Source organism: Xylona heveae (assembly GCF_001619985.1).
Source record: "Xylona heveae TC161 unplaced genomic scaffold L228scaffold_4, whole genome shotgun sequence".
Taxonomy (NCBI): Eukaryota; Fungi; Ascomycota; class Xylonomycetes; order Xylonales; family Xylonaceae; genus Xylona; species Xylona heveae.
This window is the reverse complement of record NW_017264196.1, coordinates 1,603,593-1,622,030: the sequence shown is the minus strand read 5'-3', so window position 1 is coordinate 1,622,030 and position 18,438 is coordinate 1,603,593. Positions and strand designations below refer to the sequence as shown.

The 18,438-nt window shown below is 47.7% G+C and overlaps 8 protein-coding genes across 8 annotated transcripts; 6 read left to right on the top strand and 2 right to left on the bottom strand.

Annotated features, from left to right (window-relative positions):
• Positions 1-252: 252 nt before the first annotated feature.
• Positions 253-970, top strand: L228DRAFT_246491 (hypothetical protein). Its single transcript, XM_018332427.1, has 2 exons — positions 253-383; positions 441-970. Exon 2 carries the CDS (start codon positions 460-462, stop codon positions 751-753), a length of 294 nt encoding a protein of 97 aa, XP_018189213.1. The 5' UTR covers positions 253-383; positions 441-459; the 3' UTR covers positions 754-970.
• Positions 971-1,530: 560 nt separating this feature from the next.
• On the top strand, positions 1,531-2,652 carry L228DRAFT_246490 (hypothetical protein). The gene is made up of 2 exons (XM_018332426.1): positions 1,531-1,828; positions 1,971-2,652. Exons 1-2 carry the CDS (start codon positions 1,805-1,807, stop codon positions 2,517-2,519), a joined length of 573 nt encoding a protein of 190 aa, XP_018189212.1. The 5' UTR covers positions 1,531-1,804; the 3' UTR covers positions 2,520-2,652.
• A 217-nt stretch (positions 2,653-2,869) lies between these two features.
• Positions 2,870-3,695, bottom strand: L228DRAFT_238193 (hypothetical protein; the record flags this gene model as incomplete). The annotated part of the gene is made up of 3 exons (XM_018331014.1): positions 2,870-2,875; positions 2,929-3,486; positions 3,531-3,695. 3 exons carry the CDS (start codon positions 3,693-3,695, stop codon positions 2,870-2,872), a joined length of 729 nt encoding a protein of 242 aa, XP_018189211.1.
• A 696-nt stretch (positions 3,696-4,391) lies between these two features.
• Positions 4,392-6,534, top strand: L228DRAFT_219853 (GTP-binding protein). The gene is made up of 10 exons (XM_018330227.1): positions 4,392-4,567; positions 4,624-4,633; positions 4,684-4,952; positions 5,015-5,108; positions 5,159-5,190; positions 5,241-5,452; positions 5,509-5,714; positions 5,773-5,958; positions 6,014-6,134; positions 6,191-6,534. Exons 1-10 carry the CDS (start codon positions 4,474-4,476, stop codon positions 6,218-6,220), a joined length of 1,254 nt encoding a protein of 417 aa, XP_018189210.1. The 5' UTR covers positions 4,392-4,473; the 3' UTR covers positions 6,221-6,534.
• On the bottom strand, positions 6,205-6,854 carry L228DRAFT_246487 (hypothetical protein). The gene is made up of 2 exons (XM_018332425.1): positions 6,469-6,854; positions 6,205-6,407 (listed from the first exon to the last, which is right to left on the bottom strand). The coding sequence occupies exons 1-2, from the start codon at positions 6,778-6,780 to the stop codon at positions 6,396-6,398; spliced, it is 324 nt and encodes a 107-aa protein (XP_018189209.1). The 5' UTR covers positions 6,781-6,854; the 3' UTR covers positions 6,205-6,395.
• A 219-nt stretch (positions 6,855-7,073) lies between these two features.
• On the top strand, positions 7,074-9,068 carry L228DRAFT_282353 (SET domain-containing protein). The gene is made up of 5 exons (XM_018335991.1): positions 7,074-7,411; positions 7,471-7,568; positions 7,626-8,042; positions 8,093-8,651; positions 8,708-9,068. Exons 1-5 carry the CDS (start codon positions 7,109-7,111, stop codon positions 8,792-8,794), a joined length of 1,464 nt encoding a protein of 487 aa, XP_018189208.1. The 5' UTR covers positions 7,074-7,108; the 3' UTR covers positions 8,795-9,068.
• Positions 9,069-10,807: 1,739 nt separating this feature from the next.
• Positions 10,808-13,624, top strand: L228DRAFT_267631 (hypothetical protein; the record flags this gene model as incomplete). The annotated part of the gene is made up of 5 exons (XM_018335008.1): positions 10,808-11,318; positions 11,372-11,694; positions 11,754-12,034; positions 12,087-12,444; positions 12,497-13,624. The coding sequence occupies 5 exons, from the start codon at positions 10,808-10,810 to the stop codon at positions 13,622-13,624; spliced, it is 2,601 nt and encodes an 866-aa protein (XP_018189207.1).
• Positions 13,625-16,411: 2,787 nt separating this feature from the next.
• L228DRAFT_238188 (hypothetical protein) lies at positions 16,412-17,392 on the top strand (the record flags this gene model as incomplete). Its single annotated transcript, XM_018331013.1, has 1 exon — positions 16,412-17,392. The coding sequence occupies one exon, from the start codon at positions 16,412-16,414 to the stop codon at positions 17,390-17,392; it is 981 nt and encodes a 326-aa protein (XP_018189206.1).
• Positions 17,393-18,438: the final 1,046 nt, after the last annotated feature.

Genomic DNA, 18,438 nt, shown 5'->3' with positions numbered 1-18,438 from the left:
TAGGCTGAATACAGTCAAGGTTCAACGATGACGACCTACTGCTGGGGCACCATCTCATCATATTTGACGACATAACGTTATGTGTTGGAGAAAATGGATGAAAGTACCCACTTAAATCACTGAAAGGGCACAATAATATGTCAGATCACGTGCCACACGACTGTGCACAACCCACTGCCCACCACCCCACGTCCTATTTCGGCCTTACGTCACTGAAGGTCACTGCTCGTTGACGCTACCCTCCCATCCACCTGTTCCTGCATTTAAAGAGAGCCTATGCACCGTCCCATTCAACTCTATCCTTCATCCAACAAACTTTACTTCCAAAAGCCTCTTCAGCTTCTCCTCACACGCTCAAATCTCAAATTCCTTTTCTTTAAACCGTATGTTTCACATTTTTTGAATTGCAATTGGAGTAAAACATACTCATAAAATCACAGAACCAACTCAAAATACACCATGTCTTCCAAGGCCAACGTCATCAACGAGCGCCAGGCTAACCTCCCTCTGCCTGAGGAGCCTCCGGTTGCCTCTGACTGGAACTCCGCCGATGCCTCCAAGGTCAACGTCGGCTCCGGCGCCGTCGAGAGTGGTCGTTCCACCGGCACCGGCCTTGATGAGCCCTCCACCGGCCCCAGCAGCGTGAGAGTCTCCGGTGACGAGTTCAAGATCAACACTGCCCCCAACTCCAACACTGGCAGAGAGGGCAAGGAAAACCTCACGGGTCTCCCCAAGGACGCCCTGAAGCACTAGATACCCCGCTATGTTCTTTCGAGATTTTGCATAGGAGCTAGGATGGGTTGATTTTTACGAGTTTTACGACTTCCATGTATTATTAGGGTCTTCAGCATTTCTCGGTGCTCTTGACTTTTCTCAATTAAAAAAAAAGTCATTCTGATAGAACAACTGCAACATAAGAGCAATTTGTATTCATTGTGAACACGAACCAATTCCAAATTAAGCTTGGTGTGAAAATTGTGCTAATATGACGTCTTTTTGAGAAGACTTGAATTTCGGCAAATTGCCCGAACTCGCTCCAATTGGAGAATTTGGTGAGGGTTGGTACGGCATAATGAATTAAACCTATTCTAGGGCAACACGCAATTCTCAGTGGATGGTGGACTATATGTTAGGTACAGTATATTTCGAACAGCACTCTATCAAGAGACCGATTTCAAATAGAAGACTGGGCTGAGAAAACAATGTCACGAGTGTCCTGTTCTTCCAGCAGATTCGAATTTTCTGCTGATCAGAGTGGCCCCACTAGAATTATATTGGAAAATCTACTCCGTACCAGCATTGATAGCGGAAATGTCAGAGTGGGCCTAATCGTGGTGGGGCCGAGAGGAGCTGACGAGGCACCCGGAAACATGCAGAAGATGGCGAATTTTCGATCGATATTTCATTTTCCGATGTGATTCCCCCGGTCCTCGTCTCGGAACCGGGCGGTACCAGCAGGGTACTGGACAGCAAGTATACCTGCCCTCTCACTCCTTGTGAGCACAACATAACTACTTACCTACAGATAACCTCACTTTGAGGCAAATCGTGAGAGTGATGTAATGATGATAGCAGCATTCTGTCACCGTAATACATATTATGTGTGAAATGAAATCTTCTCTAGTTCTTACTGTGCACAATATATAAATGAGACACATTCAACCTTTGTATTGATTGTTCAGAATATATTCCCCTTGAGCATCTTCTAGCATCTTTGCTATATCTACGCACTAACAACAAAAAACGAATATCAATATCTTTCCACCCTCTTAACATCCTAAACGCCAAACCAAATACAAGAAAAATGCCTAGCTCTGCAGGAACCAAGGTGAGTGAATAAGATCTATTTGCTTAACCCCCTCCGAATTCAATCAGCCTGCATTCCTGCATATTACTATACATGAGAAATACCACCTCTTGAAGGTGTTGCACTGTTCACAAAGACCGGTTCTAACTGTGATGAGCAATAGGTCACTTCTGACCCCGAGCGCTTCGAGAACCCCACTCTGGAGAAGCCTGGAACTGTTGTTTCAGACTCTCTTGCTGGCGAGAGCGTCCGCGGCGGCGGCTCTTTTGCCTCGAACCCTTCTGCGAACCCGTCCGGCGTGAATGCCGCATCCACCACCGCCAACACCACTGATACCTCTGCCGCGACGAAGCTTGATGCTGCGCCCTCCGCCGGGTCTCGCCAGACTCAAAGTGGCTCGCAGCAGACATCTCAGTCAAAGGGTCCCCAGAACGTGGGAACTGCCCCTTCGTCCATAGCGGTTGATTTTGCTACTGGCGAGACTAAGCCCAAGGGAGTGAACTTGAGAGAGGGTGGCTTTGACAGCGATTCGAAGTATAACGCCAGTTTCACCTCCGATATTGGCGGTAAGAATGATCCTGGTAGACTGGCTGAAGCCAAGTTCCAGCGTGCCGCCGCCGAGAGTGGCCCTGATGCTGCTGGCGGACCGCGCCAGAAGGGCGTCAGTGGCGATGGCCAGTATGACGCTCTGAACTCCGACCAGGCTGCATAATTTCTATGTATTTTTATATTTTCTTTTTTTTACGATGTTTACGCAGCGGGTTTCGCTTTCTGCTTTCTGTTTTGATTATTTAGAAACGGGGCATTGTAGATAATCATGAAAAGCATAATGCACAGATCAGTTGAATTGCATTAATTATGATTAGTTCATTAAGTGAATCAAGCAATGCACGAAGATATTCTCCTTGCGGCCCTTGCAGATTTCTTAAGTAGTTTTTAGAAGTTGGAAGATCCGACATCAAAACTTTTTGTAAAATAACGGATATGTGAAATCGGCGTAAACGATCATACTTTTACTCGACCCGCAAGTCAATAGCTATACACAATCTGCCCATGTGCCTATCAAAGCTAGTTTTGAAATATAATTAGCCTAAGAATTGAGAGTACCATGCAGCACATACCTCGGCAGCTTCGTCTCTGTAGAATTGGACCTCGAGGTCATCAACACAGAATTCCCAGTCGAGTTTAGCCAGTCCAAAGTTTGCCCACATTTCGACCTTCTTTAGCTTGTCCCATTTCTTTCCTGAGAACTCCTCAATCTTTACAAGAAAGGGTTCGTGATACCCAACAATGAAATCAACATGCCATTCGAGTGGCTTTTTCTCTGCATCATAATCATACCTGTGACCGCGGACATGGATGGTGGTTCCAGGAGGCGGAGCATCTAAAGGTTTGATCCAGAAGGTTAAAAGGTCAAAATACGGCAAGAGCCCTGAATCGGACTTCGATTTCGATTGCATTCCGAAAGATGCGGGAGAATCGTCCGACCTATTGGACTCATGATAGCGGGAGCCTATCAATGCATTGGGAGCCGACACGGCTGAGTTCCGGTCATTCTCCGAGATTCTGCCCCTGAGCGCTGGATGATTAGGCGCAATAATAGAGAAGGCGGAGAACTCGAGATTGTGATACGGAGAGTGGATTTTGGCAACCCCGTTGGTGGCAATAATATCATCGAACTTTACTTCTTAGCTCTAGTTCCATAGTCAACGCGTTAACTTACATTGATTGTCGTGGAATTACTAGAGTGTAAGAAGATCTGTTCGGGATGATGTTCCTCATTTAGATGGTGAGTATCGCCGATAATCTTCTGGCTAGATCCGTCCGAGAGAATTGGTCCAGCATTGGCAGTGGCCGCCAGAATGCACAGAAACAATCCAATAATCATATTGAGACTGGCTCAGTATGCGCTTTGGGGGTAGGTATAAAGAAGTCCAACACTCGGGTAGTTACTGGCTTGCCAGAGAAGTCAGTTTGTCACTTTGAAATTAACATAAATATTCAAAATCCAGGGGAACAGAGCAGATGCAGAAGACACAATGACACGTGGACAATGACAAGCGTCGTGGAGGATGAAAGACCCCTTTGGCGGACAGATTTGGGAATAGAAGGCATTGAAACCCCTTCATGTTACAAATCGTTGAGCAAGCTCGATCATCTGCCAGTACGAATCTGTGAAAATTGACAGGACGACGGATAAAGCCCAAGCTGCATTCAGTTTCAAGCAAAGTTCAATGGTTTTTAATCAACGAAAGCAATTGAGGAGTACTTCACGGTATGGGAACGAACGTGAACAACGCTGGGACATCGGACGAAAGAAATTTTTACTTTTTTTCCAACTGCAATTGGGCAGTATAATAGCTAAATGGCGTTAAACATGCAGAACTAAGTATTTGAGGGGCCAATCCAACCGTTGAAGCACAATAAAAGTCAATTGAAGTATGTCGGAGGTTAGGTTTTAAGATCGTGGTTGGTCAGACCCTGACGTAGTAAGAAATTCGGGCGGCTAAATAAACCATTTATGCATAAAACTTATCGATAAACCACAAGTGGCATGAGATCGGAAGTTTGACCGAAACGACATCACCGATTCTTTTTTCGCGCCCTATTCTGTGAAATCTTCCCTTCAGCCACTCTCTTTAATACCCCTCATCGTTTACGTTAATATGCCCCGAGATCCTCTTGTTGGTTTAGTCGGAAAACCCTCCTCTGGGAAATCTACAACTTTAAATAGTCTTACAGACGCCAGTTCAAAAGTTGGCGAGTAGAGGAAATGCCCCGCTGATATTGCAACACTGCTAACTGTAAATCAACAGGAAACTTTCCGTAAGCGTATTATATCCTCATAGACTTTCTACCTCTTACCAGAGTTCCAGTTTCACCACAATCGACCCTCAGCGCGCCATTGGCTACCTACAAATTCCTTGCGCATGCGCTCGTTTCAATGTGTCAGGCAGATGTAAACCAAATTATGGTGCTTGCTTAGATGGACTGCGTTCGGTACCAATTGAACTTTTAGATGTCGCAGGGCTTGTCCCTGGCGCGCATGAAGGCAGGGGCCTGGGAAACAAGTTCTTAGACGATCTCAGACATGCAGATGCCCTCATTCACGTCGTGGACGTGAGTGGAACGACAGATGCTGAAGGTGGGTGGAACTCTCGAATTGAGAAGCACATAGAGTGTCAGACTAAGTCAACTTCCGTATAGGGAAGGCTACCCGTGGATATGATCCCTCGCAGGATGTTGCTTGGTTACGATCTGAGATTGTGCGGTGGATTCAAGGCAATTTGATGCAAAAATGGTTCGAAGAGCAATCCCTAGTGGTTGAGGGAGATTGCTGACTGATAGCAGGGGTTCAATAAAACGGCGACATGTCGCCATTAGTAAGTTCAATAATGACGGACCAAAAGATCCATGCTAAGACATCCTGTAGAGGCAAACGCTGTAGAGACGCTACAAGGCCAGTTTTCTGGTTATGGCAGTACTTCACAGACTATTGCCCGCGTTTTGGACAAGCTTGGCTTGAAGGAGCCGCTAGAGCATTGGTCCGATGAAACTATAGAGCAAGTTGTGAATACGTTCACAGATGAAAAATTCCCGACAGTCCTCGCATTGAACAAGATTGACCATCCAGATGCAGACAAGGTAAAATCCTTCTCTTTTGCATCTTATTGTAGTCCGTTATTGCTGACCTTTTTCAGAACGTCAGCAAAATCGCGAAGATGCAAGATCCAAAATCAATAGTTTTATGCTCTGCTATCTCCGAGGTCTTTTTGCGCAGACTTGCGAAGCAGAATTTTGTGAAATATACCGAAGGTAGCGAATTTGTTGACACTAGAGAAGATCTAATCGAGATGGGTGACCCTACTGGGGGTGGGCTGAAAGAAATGGATGAAAAATTAAAACAGTAAGAACACAATATTGCATGCCATGTAATACCGGACATCTTTCTTACATCTGGACAGACGAATCGAAAATCTCAAGGATATGGTGCTGTATCGCTTTGGGTCCACGGGTGTTGTGCAAGTGCTCTCGCGAGCATCAGAATTACTTGGATTGGTCCCCGTTTTCCCCGTGAGAAACGTGCATACATTTGCTTCAGGAACGGCAGGCTCAAATGCCGTTTTCCGGGATTGTGTTCTAGTCAAAAAGTACAGTGTAATATATGGTTACTTTCTTGGTTCGTTTGCTAATCGCGAATTTTAGAAACTCCACCGTCAAAGATGTGGCGCGAAAAGTTATGGGCGATGCACCCATTGCTTACACCGAAGGATCAGGAGGCACAAGGGTCGGAGAAGATGATATTGTCGCGGTCGGAAAAAATGATGTGGGTTGAACCCCATAATTGACATGCTAATAATATGCTAACTACCTTATTTGCAGATATTGTCTTTTAAAGTCGGAAAAGTTTGAGCTCTTAAACAGACCCCTAAAGATTATGCGTTTCTTTGAGATAGACCATACTATACAGCATAAACTGCATCTTGTCGGTATTTGTACAAATTTGAGAGAGTTTGTCCATTTTCTTCTCAATGTCTCTGTTCTTTGTTTGCAAGTTCTTGGACCCTAGCACGGCGATCTTGATCGGCTAATGGCCTTTCTATGGAAGCATAAGCATCAAATATAGATGAGATTTAAATAGGACACGAAGTTGGACATACGGTGCCTCTCTCATCATTCATACCAATCACAGGCTCTGGAGCTTTTGGATGTTCCTCCTTGGCCCTTTTATTGCTTCGATTCAGGTCTTTTTCGCTCGTAGCATTGTTCTGGGGACCGCCAGCCTCTCTGCTGGATTTCCCTCTAGCTACGGCCTCAGATTGGACATCAAGGGTGTCTGATTTATCCGTGGCGTGTTTCCTGTCAGTCTCGTCTTTTCCAAGACGAAGAGTCGTCGTAGTCGAAAATCTTCGCTTCGAAGCCAAGGCGCACCTAGATGTTGTGCGGGAGATAGATGTTATGTAACGCATCATGATTGATATAAAGGATTTCTTGGATTGGTTAATGGTTGTTCAACAATTCCTCGGCTTTACGAAAGTGATTACTGGACGTCCCTCGACCTATTCGTTTATGTTGATGTCATTGGAGGGGGAACCTGGGGTATTGCCGTGGCGTCTCCAAAAAGGTTAAGGGACCGTTCGCGTAAAGCTGCCGTATACGAGTAGCGCAAAGAGTTTCCTCCACGGGCTGTCCTCTACACAGTACTACCAGAATAGAAACTACAGGACCTTTTTTAAAAGTACAGAAACGGTCCGACAACTTTGCGAAGGGGAAAGGGAAAAAGTCATTGCTTAGAGAACAATGATAAGAAGTGGCAAGAGCTCAGATCCTGGAGAGAGTGGTAGTGGCTGGCTAAAATTGCCTATTGAGACGCTGGTTTCATGGGCTCGACTTCGAGATATCAGCTTTCATGATGTTGAGGTAAAAACAACGGGCCCAAAAGGGTCTGCAGTATTTGCGACAAAAGATATTATTGATCAAGATCCCGAGCCACTGATGACTATCCCTCGAGAGATGGTTCTTTCGCTTGAAGGCGTATACAATTTTGCAAAATCCGACCAACACTTGCAAGAAGTCCTTGGAGCACTCGGCGATTACGGCAGAGTAAATTTCCCTTTGGAGCATTTCATTTGGTACTATCTATCTGACCGGAATGATATTAGACATCCAGAGGAGCCATCCTTGTTTTCCTTCTTATGCAATGCACAATTGCATGCCCCGACATTGAGGAAAAGATTGGTGTCTCCAATGGCTGGTCAGAGTAAGCAAAAGTCTTGGAAGACGGAGAGTAAAATCATTGACTGGGAACTTTTTCTAGCTATGTGAAATATATCCCATTGACGCCCTTGCCCTCGGAGTGGACAGATGAGGAAAGACTTTTACTAACAGGAACTTCCTTGGAAGCGGCTACCAACGCGAAAGTTAAGAGTCTCTCGCGCGAATTTGAGAATCTACGTTCATGCACGGAATCGATTCCGTGGTGCAAGAAGTGCTGGTGGGATGCAAAGACCGGCCTTCTCTCGCTTGATGATTGGAAGCAAGTGGACTCCATGTATCGCTCACGAGCGTTGCAACTGCCGGGAACCGGCGACTCAATGGTGCCGTGCCTTGACATGGCCAATCATGCATCTGGAGAGGAGACTATTGCGGCTTATGAGACAGACGGGGATGGTAATGCCGTCTTGTTGCTCCGCGATGGAAAGCATCTCAGACCCGGTGATGAAGTGAATATAACGTAAGTGAGCAAATGGTCGGACACGTTTTGGAAAATTAATGATCACACAGGTACGGTGATGAGAAAGGTGCATGCGAAATGCTGTTTTCTTATGGCTTCATCGAAGACACAATGAAGAATGCAAGAGAACTTTTCCTGCAACTTGATATTCCAGACGATGATCCCTTGAAACCGGCCAAACAAGCTGTCTGTAAAACACCACCGGGTTTTCGCCTCTTTATAAGGGAAGGAAAGACGAAATGGGAGAGCGAATTCATTTGGCTCGTTTGTGTAAATGAAGAAGATGGGCTGGAGTTCAAGGTTCTCCAGACGAATGATGGTGGAAGAGAATTGCAAGCGTTTTGGAAAGGCAGCGATTTGGAGGACATTACCAGTCTTAAGAGTTTGCTTGAAGCTGAGCCCTTGTGGGACATTTTTCAGTTACGAGCTCTAGCCCTACTACAAGACCGGGTCGAGACTCAGCTGCGAAGACTGTATGAGACAGAGGATGCGATCCGAGAGGCTCGTGCGCAGTTGCCGATAAGCAGTCAGGCTTGGAATCAAGCTACGCGTCTAAGAGACCTAGAATGGGAATTGCTCTCGCAGGCATATCGGGAATTTGAGGAAGAGGTTAGTAGCACCAAGGGTCAACGGATGACAGGACTGACGCGCGATTGGTACAACAGAAAACCTTATTAGCGGGATCGCCGACAGTACGGGAATTCCTTGGATTGGATGCCGGTGATAAAGCAGATGATGAGGACTTCTCTTAAGCCCTAGGAAAGTAAAGTGGTCGGTTGTTCGTCGGGATGGCAATCATGCTACTGACCGTTCCCGATATGATGCAGATGCTCTTCTTGGATAGTATCAGTAAGTGCTTCTCAGAAGATGATGATCTTCAACAATAGTCATGCCGGTGAGTGGGAGGAAAGGTTCGGCTCGTCAAGCCTAACATTCTCACATTCTATCGGGCTTTTTGGTAGAAATGACCATATTTGTGCCAAGCTTCATGGCGGGAACCGTAAAGAGACAAGATGGCGCTAGGGGAGCAGATTGCGGGGAAATACGGGGTAAGACGGAAAGTAGATTATATCCCCCCCGCGATTCCGGGACCCTGATCCCGAAAAGCTTCAGATACAAGGAGCGCCCTCAATAATCATTGGAAACTACTGCGACACCTTGACAGCAATTTTTCAAAACTTTTATGAGTTAGTGAACGGTTGGCCGAGCTTGGAGGCGGGCTGTATTGTTCATTTGCTTTTTCGAACCATCGATCCGAGCAATTCCGTCAATGACTCAACCGCTCTGGCCCTAAGGTGAACCTACTGATGGCACTCGATACTTTCATGAAAATCCAAGACTATCTTGGGGAAGATATGCGGTCAATCAGTTTCCTTCTTACATCTTGAGTGGAGGCGAGACATCCGCCACCTCTGTGATATGCTGAATAAGTGAGGAGATTATCTGGAAGCGCTGTGCGTCGGCGGAGCCAATCCTCTTCACAGGAGGTCTACAAGGTTGTATAGAATAAATGTAAGTACTCCTCCGCTACGTAGAGCGCATATGTGTACATCTATCCAATGATATTAGAGCCGAATGGTTCCCCGGAGCGGCATGGGGACCCTTGACGATTCATATTCCCATGGTGTAATTGATAGACAAACCGAAAGGTCTCGCCCACCAGCGCCAGTTGGCGCCAATTGGGCAAGAATATCATTATCTCTTTTCGGCAGAACCAAACCCCCCGTGTCCATCCCTTCTGGGAGTCTGCCGTGCGCCTCTACTCCCTTTTCACCCAAGCGGGCTGTAGAGTGTGCCCTCGGTGGTGCCTTCCACGCGGCATATTCTCGGAAGGGTTCTGCCAAGTCACGGTAGCGTTGCTTCCATGGTATATTTCAACACACCAAGCACGTAACCGACTTACAAATGCCTGGCATCTAATTCCATCACAGCTTTTTCTTAGTGGCTTGACACCTTGTAAAGGAACCTCTGATGCTTCTTATTAAAGGGAAATCCTGCTATTTAAGTAGCGACATCCTCAGCAAGCTGTCATCTGGCCCTTCAAGTGAGAATGAAGATTTCTCCTTTGGGCCATGGCTCGATCTGATTAGGAGTATATTAAGTTACCTACCTCGTGGCACTGTAATTGACCACGTGGAAGCGAGAAACAGAGAATAAACCAGCAATAGATTCAGTGCATTGGGAGTTATTATATTATTTTAATTGAAACGAGGATACTGCTCTTTTTCTCGTCCGTATCTTGGACTGAATTGCATTACCTTTCCTGCTCGCTCTCCGATTCCCCGTCAGCTCCGGTAAGCCAGCCAAGGCGCTCGTTGATCACCCCCCCACAAGCGCCAGGCTCGGAGCTACGCCTGCGAAAAAGAGCCCCCCGTTGAACTCTACCCCGGAATCTTTCTCAACCGATTATACCACCCTCCCGTCCGCGCCTCCTTCCCACCTTCCCCACAAACGCACTCTCGATATAGATGACTCCTCCCCCTCCTCCTCTTCTTCTTGCTCCTCGCGCAAATTATCTTGGAGACTTTTGGTACTGAATGCTCGAGAGGGATCACTTCGTTGTTGCTTGGTAGCGTGGCCTAGGAGCTCATTCATCGCTCAGCAGACGAAGTGACCCAGGTGCTTACAGCTATATCGTCCCCGCCAAGGCCGAGCCGTTTGTCGCATATTTAACACTTCACCAAGTTGAATCAAGGAGGAGATATCTGTATCTTTTCCTTCTACCGTGATAATCAAGTATTTGAGAACCGTCTTGTGACGTCAAGATGCCTGGAATTCTGCCTATGAAGGTTATCAAGGTCGGGACGAGTTCCCAGAGCCGGATCGCCCAGGCTTGTGACCGATGTCGCAGCAAGAAGATCAGATGTGACGGGATTCGGCCCTGCTGTTCACAATGTGCCAGTGTTGGATTCGAATGCAAAACAAGCGATAAGTTGAGCCGCCGCGCATTTCCGCGGGGCTACACGGAGTCTTTGGAGGAAAGGGTACGGTCCTTGGAAACCGAAATTCGAGAGATGAAAGACCTTTTGGACGAGAAAGACGAGAAAATCGACATGCTTTCGAGAATTCGCTCTCCTTCTGCACGCCTGCCGCCCCAACAACCATCGCCTGTGATACCTACGACAACTGCTTCCCCCCCGATATCGACTGCAGAAAAGGACAGTGACGCTCATACTGATGGTGACACCTTCTGGGTTCATCAACCCTCGCCCCTATGTGAAGACGAAGAGAGAGATCCTTACTTTGCTGGCCTTTCCGCTGGAAGGACTCTTGTTGGTAGGTTTAACTGAAGACTTTACATTGTGGTGCTCAGTAACTGATTTATGCAGAGAGCTTTAAACGCGAAGCTCGTCAGACTGGCAAACTCAGCATGGATTTCAACTCTAGCGCTCTATTTGACGAAAGCTCTCCAATCTCAGTTCGGACCGAAGGCTCTGAATCCATTTCGACCTCGAAAGCCCCACCCCGCCTAGTATCTGATCAGCTGGTCAATGTCTTCTTCCAAGAATGGGCTCCTCTTTTCCCAGTCCTACATCGTCCGACTTTCCTTGCACTATACGAGAGCTACGTTGCAAATCCTGATGCTGTCTTGGATAAGCACTCTATCGCCCAGCTGCACCTGGTTTTTGGTATTGCGGCCTTGTCCTCCGAAGTATGTACCGCATGAAGTGCACGCCTAGATAGGTAAAACAGGAGCTAAAAAAGATCCAGTCACGAAGTGAACTTTACGATACCTCTTTTGAAGAGCAATGGCAAACGGCAGTCGATTCGATTTCTCGTCAACGAACACTTGCGACCCTCCAATGTCTTACGCTGGCCCAATTATTTTGTATGGCTAAAGGTGATTATGAGTCACTGCTGCATTACAAGGGACTCGCAATTGGTCTTTCGCAGCGTCTGGGCCTCCATCAAAGCCATGAGCGCTTCTCTTCCAATGCCCTAGTGTCTGAGACGAGGAAGAGGCTATTCTGGGCGCTTTATACTATTGATTGGTACACCTCACTGATTGGCTTCAAACCGCTTTCTTTTGCTAACATTTTCCAGCTTTTCTTCCGCCGTGACTGGCTTGCCAAGAATGATGCGCGAGGAAGATATCCAAGCCGAATATCCCTGCGACGTTGACGATGAGTACATTACCGAAAAAGGATTTCAGCCCACTTTACCCGGAGAATTTACCAAAATCTCGAGTGCTCTGGAGCTTTTCAAGGCATCAAGGATACTCGCAAAGGTGTTAAAGGAGATCTATCCATCATCGGCGTCGCACGAGCTCTCGCTGCAGAAGTTGCACCAGCTTGCAGATGAATTGGCCGGCTGGTCTAACTCCATGCCCTCTCACTTGAAGCTGTTATTTGTAAAGGACAAGCCTAGTACCAATGTTATTAGCAGTCGTTCTCCGTTGCTGGTGAGTTTCCACTTGTCCTCCATCGTATCTTCTCGCAGCTCATCTCTTGCAGTCCTTGGCATACTATTATATCCGCTCTCTGATCTATCTCCCTGCGATTGGATCGTCCGAGTTGGGAGCCAAGGCCTCCTCGTCAGTTATTGCCCTTGGCGACGCTGGGAAACACCTTATCCAAATACTTCAATTATTGGAGGAAAGACGATTGAGCTTCTCCTTTTGCTTGAACAAGCGCCACCTCCTCGTCCTGTCTGGTTTCGGGTTGCTTTATCAAGATATCGTGTCAAAATCGGAGAGGAAGCCGAGAAAAGACAGTCAAAAGCTGGCATCTTGGGTTGTCGAAGTTCTTGCTCGTGGGTCTCCCAGTGCAGCTTCAGCCTTTGAAAAGGCATCCTCTTCCGTCCGTCCCGCTCGCGACCAACCGAAAATAAAAGGAACTTCGCGGAGAAATTCGGATCCCAACATGCCGGCGTCCCACTCGATCAGCACATCAACCCCGAAAAGTGCTCAGGTTGCGCAGCCGCGAATGGTATCCGGCAATGGTCTGTGTTCTCAAGAAGAAGCCAACCGGAGAGCGACAATTGCAAATTTGAGCGTCGCCGACTTTGCGCAATCTCGAAGCCAGAGTCAAGTTAGTCTCTCATCAATAAACTCCGAACCCGTCCTGCATTCTGCCGTCCATCGTAGCCCTTCGTACAGCGCCGCATCAACGCGTTCAACTGCTCCTATGGAATCCCCCAATCTAGACTTTCTGGCTTTCCAGGCCGAACCTGTGACCGACCCGCGTCAGGCTCCGCGAAAGCTGGGGCTTTCAACTTCTGAGTGGGAACAGCTCCTTGGCTCAATCGACAATGGTCAAGCCAACATTTATGACAACATCTATGGAGGACCACCGGTTGACGGCATTGTTGACGCAAATATTCCTGCTTCTACCGGCGTTGAATCATACCCCGGCTGGTCGTCGGAGTTTTGGGGCATGTGGGATTCGAGTTGTCCTCCTGCAGCTCAGAGCGTCCTAAGCTTTTCCGAAGAAAGTCTAACGAGCGGAGAAGAATTAAGCCATTGTGATCCCGGCTCAGTCGGTGCCTCAGGACCAGACGCGTGCCCGGGTATACTCATCCCCGCCGATGGCGCCGGCGAAGGATTTGGCTTTGAAGGACTCGAGGAGACTTTGCGGGTCTGAACTTGTATACGTATATATGTACAGGGTTCGAGATATTAGTTTGAGTTTTAATTGGAAAGATACCACCGCTGGAGAGGAATCTCAATTTTGGACTGGATCTGGGCTTTTGGCGCTTCGGGGTAATTTTTGATTCCGATATGTTTATACGGGATTGGGCTGAATTGGCTGGGACGGAAACTGCTCACCATGAGGCGTTAGACATCTGTGCGAACTGCCAGCTGTTCTTTTCACTGATTATACTTGTACCCTTCTTTTGTATATGTGCCGCGCTATTATGGACGTTGGTTTTGATCGACCTTCCAACCTGTCGATAACCTCTAAGAGATCAATTGTATCTGAATTATTTCGAAGTTGGCCGCTTCTAAATTCGGATTAAGTAAATTAATTTACTGTTTTGTACTATGAATCCTTATAGCAAGATACGTTTCTTTTCCGACCTGAAACTAATACGATGGCTTGCGTATGTGCTATATTGTCCTCTTCTTCATCAATTGGCCCTTTGTCCCAAGGCGCTTCCATTAACACAGAATAAGGGAAGCAAGAAAAGGAAAGTATGCCAGGGTATTGAGTCTTTTCAGTACCAGGAAACAGGACGAAAGCCGTACGCAGAAGAGTGACGCGGCCTTGTTTGGAGATTTTCCCCGGAGGATGCTGAAATCAGGTCTGTTGAGCAAATACTAGGGTGGAAAAGCCGGGGTGCGGAATGCATCAGTTACCAGAGAATCCCAAACCAAATCTATGGAATTGCCGATGCTCACTACAACAATCAACAAAGCAAAACGAAATAAATGGAAGTAAAAAAGAAAGAAATGGCATGTGTAATGTACCCAGCAAGTCACCTCCAGTATACAGTGAAAACCTCTGAGGGAAAAATTGATTAAAAGATGTTGTTGCAGAATTGACATTATTGGATGAATGCGGGGCGTGTGATTGACCAGGCCCACCACCTCCAGGGCAACAGCATCTGCAATGTGACGCACCAATGCACGACAAGCACCAGGGGGCATGTTTGTCCCCGTGACTTTGCTATAGAGACTACTGTACGTTCGCCGCTCCTTCCCATGCAGAGTGGGGTACATTATACTGTAGGTGGCCTACAGTGCCTCTTTGTTGCTTAAACTGGTGAGAGAGGACGAGTCTGTGCTTATTCCAGCTTCAGCTTCACTACGAGCTCGGAATACCTTCTGCACCAACGCAGGTACTGTAAGACAACGAAGGGTTTTATGTAACCCACGCATGTACAGTACGGAATAGTAATTCCGTAAATCAACTGGGTTAGGAGGTACTTAGGTAGGTAGGTAGGTAGGTAGGTAGGGTATAGCAACCCAAGTGCTGTGTGGTGCTTGCCTCAGCTCGCATGTAATCTCTCTTTGATCCTCTTCAGCCCTCTACCTGACGAATCTAGGCTCTCACTCAGATTGGTGGTGCATCTGCTGCAGGACGAGAAAGTGATCTGGGAAGGGGGGATGGGGAGGGGAAGAATAATCAATCGCGATAATCCGTTCCAGGGTTGCAGTGTGCCTAGATCCGGCCTGAGGGACCTGGCTGGGCCTTGACCGAATCATGAAGCTGGAAAAGGGTTCTGCCAGGGCTCGTGCGAATCAATGACAGTAAACAGCCGGAATTGGAGGGCGGCCAGAATGGAGAGGTGGGAACGTGGGGAAAGTTGGTGGACGCCCTTTCATCTGAAATATGACAGATATTTAGGGCGCCGGGGGGGGTTGGCTAGGTAAGAGACGAGTTTTGACCGGTCTTGGTTAGATGACAATGGTTGCGGTACTCCCTATTGGGTACAGAATTTGTAAACTGGGTTTAGGTATCCGTCCAAGTATACTTTGTACCCGACTCGTTGATCTTCTCCCCCCACCGTAACGATGCCGCTCTTGCCCCAATTGACAGCAAACGGTACGAGAAGGGAACTTGGTTACTTTTGTTATAGTCTCCTCCGTAGTAGGTCCTATTTCGGCCATTTTTAACCCCTAAACGGGCTGCAACTGATTGCTGAGCCTTTTAGTTAGCCAGTTAACTCCCCCAGTATGGCTCATTGATTGCCTCATCCCTTCCCCGGATATTCGTCACAGAGGAGCCTTTTCTCCCTTATCCCCCCTCCCTCGTTGACCCTTCTTTCTGCTTCATCGTCATCTTCTTTCATCATACCCTTCCCGCTCTCTCCGCGAAAAAAACAAAACATCCAACCCGCTCATGCGTACGGATTTCGGCTCAGAAGGATTTTGTTGCCTGGGCTTGCGGCAGTTTGATCTGCTGCTCGCCCTGCGCTCTTGATCAACTTGTCCGTCTCAAGCTCGGATCGCACTCCGAGCATATCTGCAACCCCTGCTGCGCGAGTCTTTGGTCTGTTTCATAAGACATTCACTTGCCCAACCCCTTACCACTGGGGAAACATAGTTGGGCATTGAATGAACAAGCTGCCCTACGGGACCCTTTTTTGACGCCTTTTCGTCGACACCGATATTCGATTCGTCCCATCCGCCGATCGTTCTCCGTTTCGAAGCTACACACTGCCATCGAATCGACTCCATAACCTCGTCCACTGGGCCAGCTGCATTTTCGCTGCTCTTGCCTTTTCACCTTTCGTTGAGCTGGGCCGCTCGAGAAGATACTTCTCCTTACGAACTCAACCTGCCATCTTCTCAGCGCGACAGCTTCGACGCCCTTTGTGTTGCCAGCTCAGATCTCCATTTCTCAAGCGTGGAGTTGACAAAGGGTTGAGCTCCACAAACACTCCAATTTTCATTCTAAGGAGGCCGTTATCGATCTATCTTCACAATGTCTGAGGTCCAGTCTGCTCACATGGATGTCGGCGCAGAGGCGTCGGCCCAAGATTCTACGGCGAATGAGCGTGTGCCGAACAGCCCTCTTCTGATGCCGACCATCGCACGCAGATCTACTGAGCCTACAGAGCCTGATTCTCTCTCTCGGGTTCGACAAGAATTCCTACCACTTCGTCCTCGTAATCGCTCCCCTTATGCACGAAGCCATCTGCGGTCGCAGTCTTCCCATAGTCCGCTGGGTACTCCAATGACCAGGGCCCATTCTCTACCGGGGGTCGATTCTGGAGGAAGGGTTCTCCCGGAGGACTTACACCATCCACCAAGTCCACTCGGTTCCCTCAGCCGCCTCCGGAGTCATTCTCAGAGCCCAACTCATACAAATGCTGGGGATTATCCTGCCCAAGGGTTGGACGCAGATCATATTCCGAGGTCAACTTGCCGATCAGACTCTTTTTTGAACGCGCCATCCGCCCACGTCAAATCAGGAAACACATTTCCGCGTCGACGTAGGCCATCTTCGCCGCTCAACCCGCTTGCACAGGGTGGAGCTGCTCCCAGTACTTCGACCTCTGCATCATCCTCACCGCTTATTGCACCTACGAAATTTAATGAATCATACCCCAAAGATTACAATTTCAATATGTCTTTCTCATCTTCGTCCCTGCCCTCGACACCCACCTCTGCGCGTTCACGCAGCCCGAGTATATCCAGCCTCGAAACAATTCCAGACTCACCTGCTGCAGAAGAGGCTGCACTTGAAGCAGAAAACCTGGCCAAGTTGAAGGCGGCAGCAGAGGCTTCGGATGCGGCCAACACGGGGCCAGAGCAAAGGAGCGCCTCTGATTCAATTGCGTTCAGCAAAGGGGGGCTCGGTTCCTTTGGCTTCTATGGTTCCCGGGACAAGAGAAAGCGATGGAGTGTATGTGGTGCCGAGAGACGAGGTGATCTGGACTTGGAGACCATTTGGGAGGATTAGATTTGTTTGTCAAAGCTTGCAAAACGGGCTGGTCGTTCTGCCGGCTGTCCAATATGCCAGCTTCCGCTTGAAGCATCGCTTCGTTTATTTCAGTTGCAACTCACGAATGCCTGATCAATTTGCTTGCTGTTCGAGGGCGTTAGATTGTCACGCTTATCCGGGAACGGGGGGGTCAGGAGTTTTCAGTTGTTCTACCTGCTGGGCTTTATTGTCGATCCATGTTCATCTTCAGCGTTGACTGCATTGATGGTGTTTATCGTCATCGAATTCATTGCTCTTTTTACATTCTGATCTTTGCTCATCTATCAGATGTCGATACCCGCCAAATCGCTTGCAATTCGTACTCTTTATTCCTCGCATACTCTTGTTTCCTAGCTTGTGACGTTTTGTTTTGCACCAGAATGTTCTCCCCCTGGCATCACCTCTTGCTGTTTTTACATTACAATGTTTCTTTTTGTCCGATAATCATTGCAGAATAGTCTCATCTCTGCTCAACGTAGTGGACGAATGTCTTGTCTTTGCTCATTCGGAAAATATTTCTGGTAATTAGAATCAGATCCGTTTCTATTTTGCTCTTGACAAGCCTCAATGACGCAAAAGATAAAGAACAAAAGTATTGTTCGGCTCCTATAATGTGCGATTTAAGTTGATCGAGAAGATTTCTCGGCTGGGGCCAAAGTCTTTCTGGTGCACCTGATCGATTAGAGGCTGGAAATGCTAGATTTAGAAAACTTTGATACGATGTGAGGCTTGATTTCGTATTCGGTTTGTGGTTGTTGATACATGTACGGGATGATAGCATTAGTTATACGGTAGACTTCCGACGACTATACCACAGCAATGCTGAGACGTGGAGTGGTCAGGGGTTTGAAAGAAGCTGGGGCACCTTGGAAACCCTAGGAGGCTAGAAACCCCCCAAGATTTGTGGATCGGAGCGACGCGGCGAAGCGTCGCAATCCCCCCCCCCCCCGCAGATCAAACGTGAAGCACTTCAAAGAACACACCTGCAATCAAACCTGCGATTTTTTTGACATCATGATTAATTT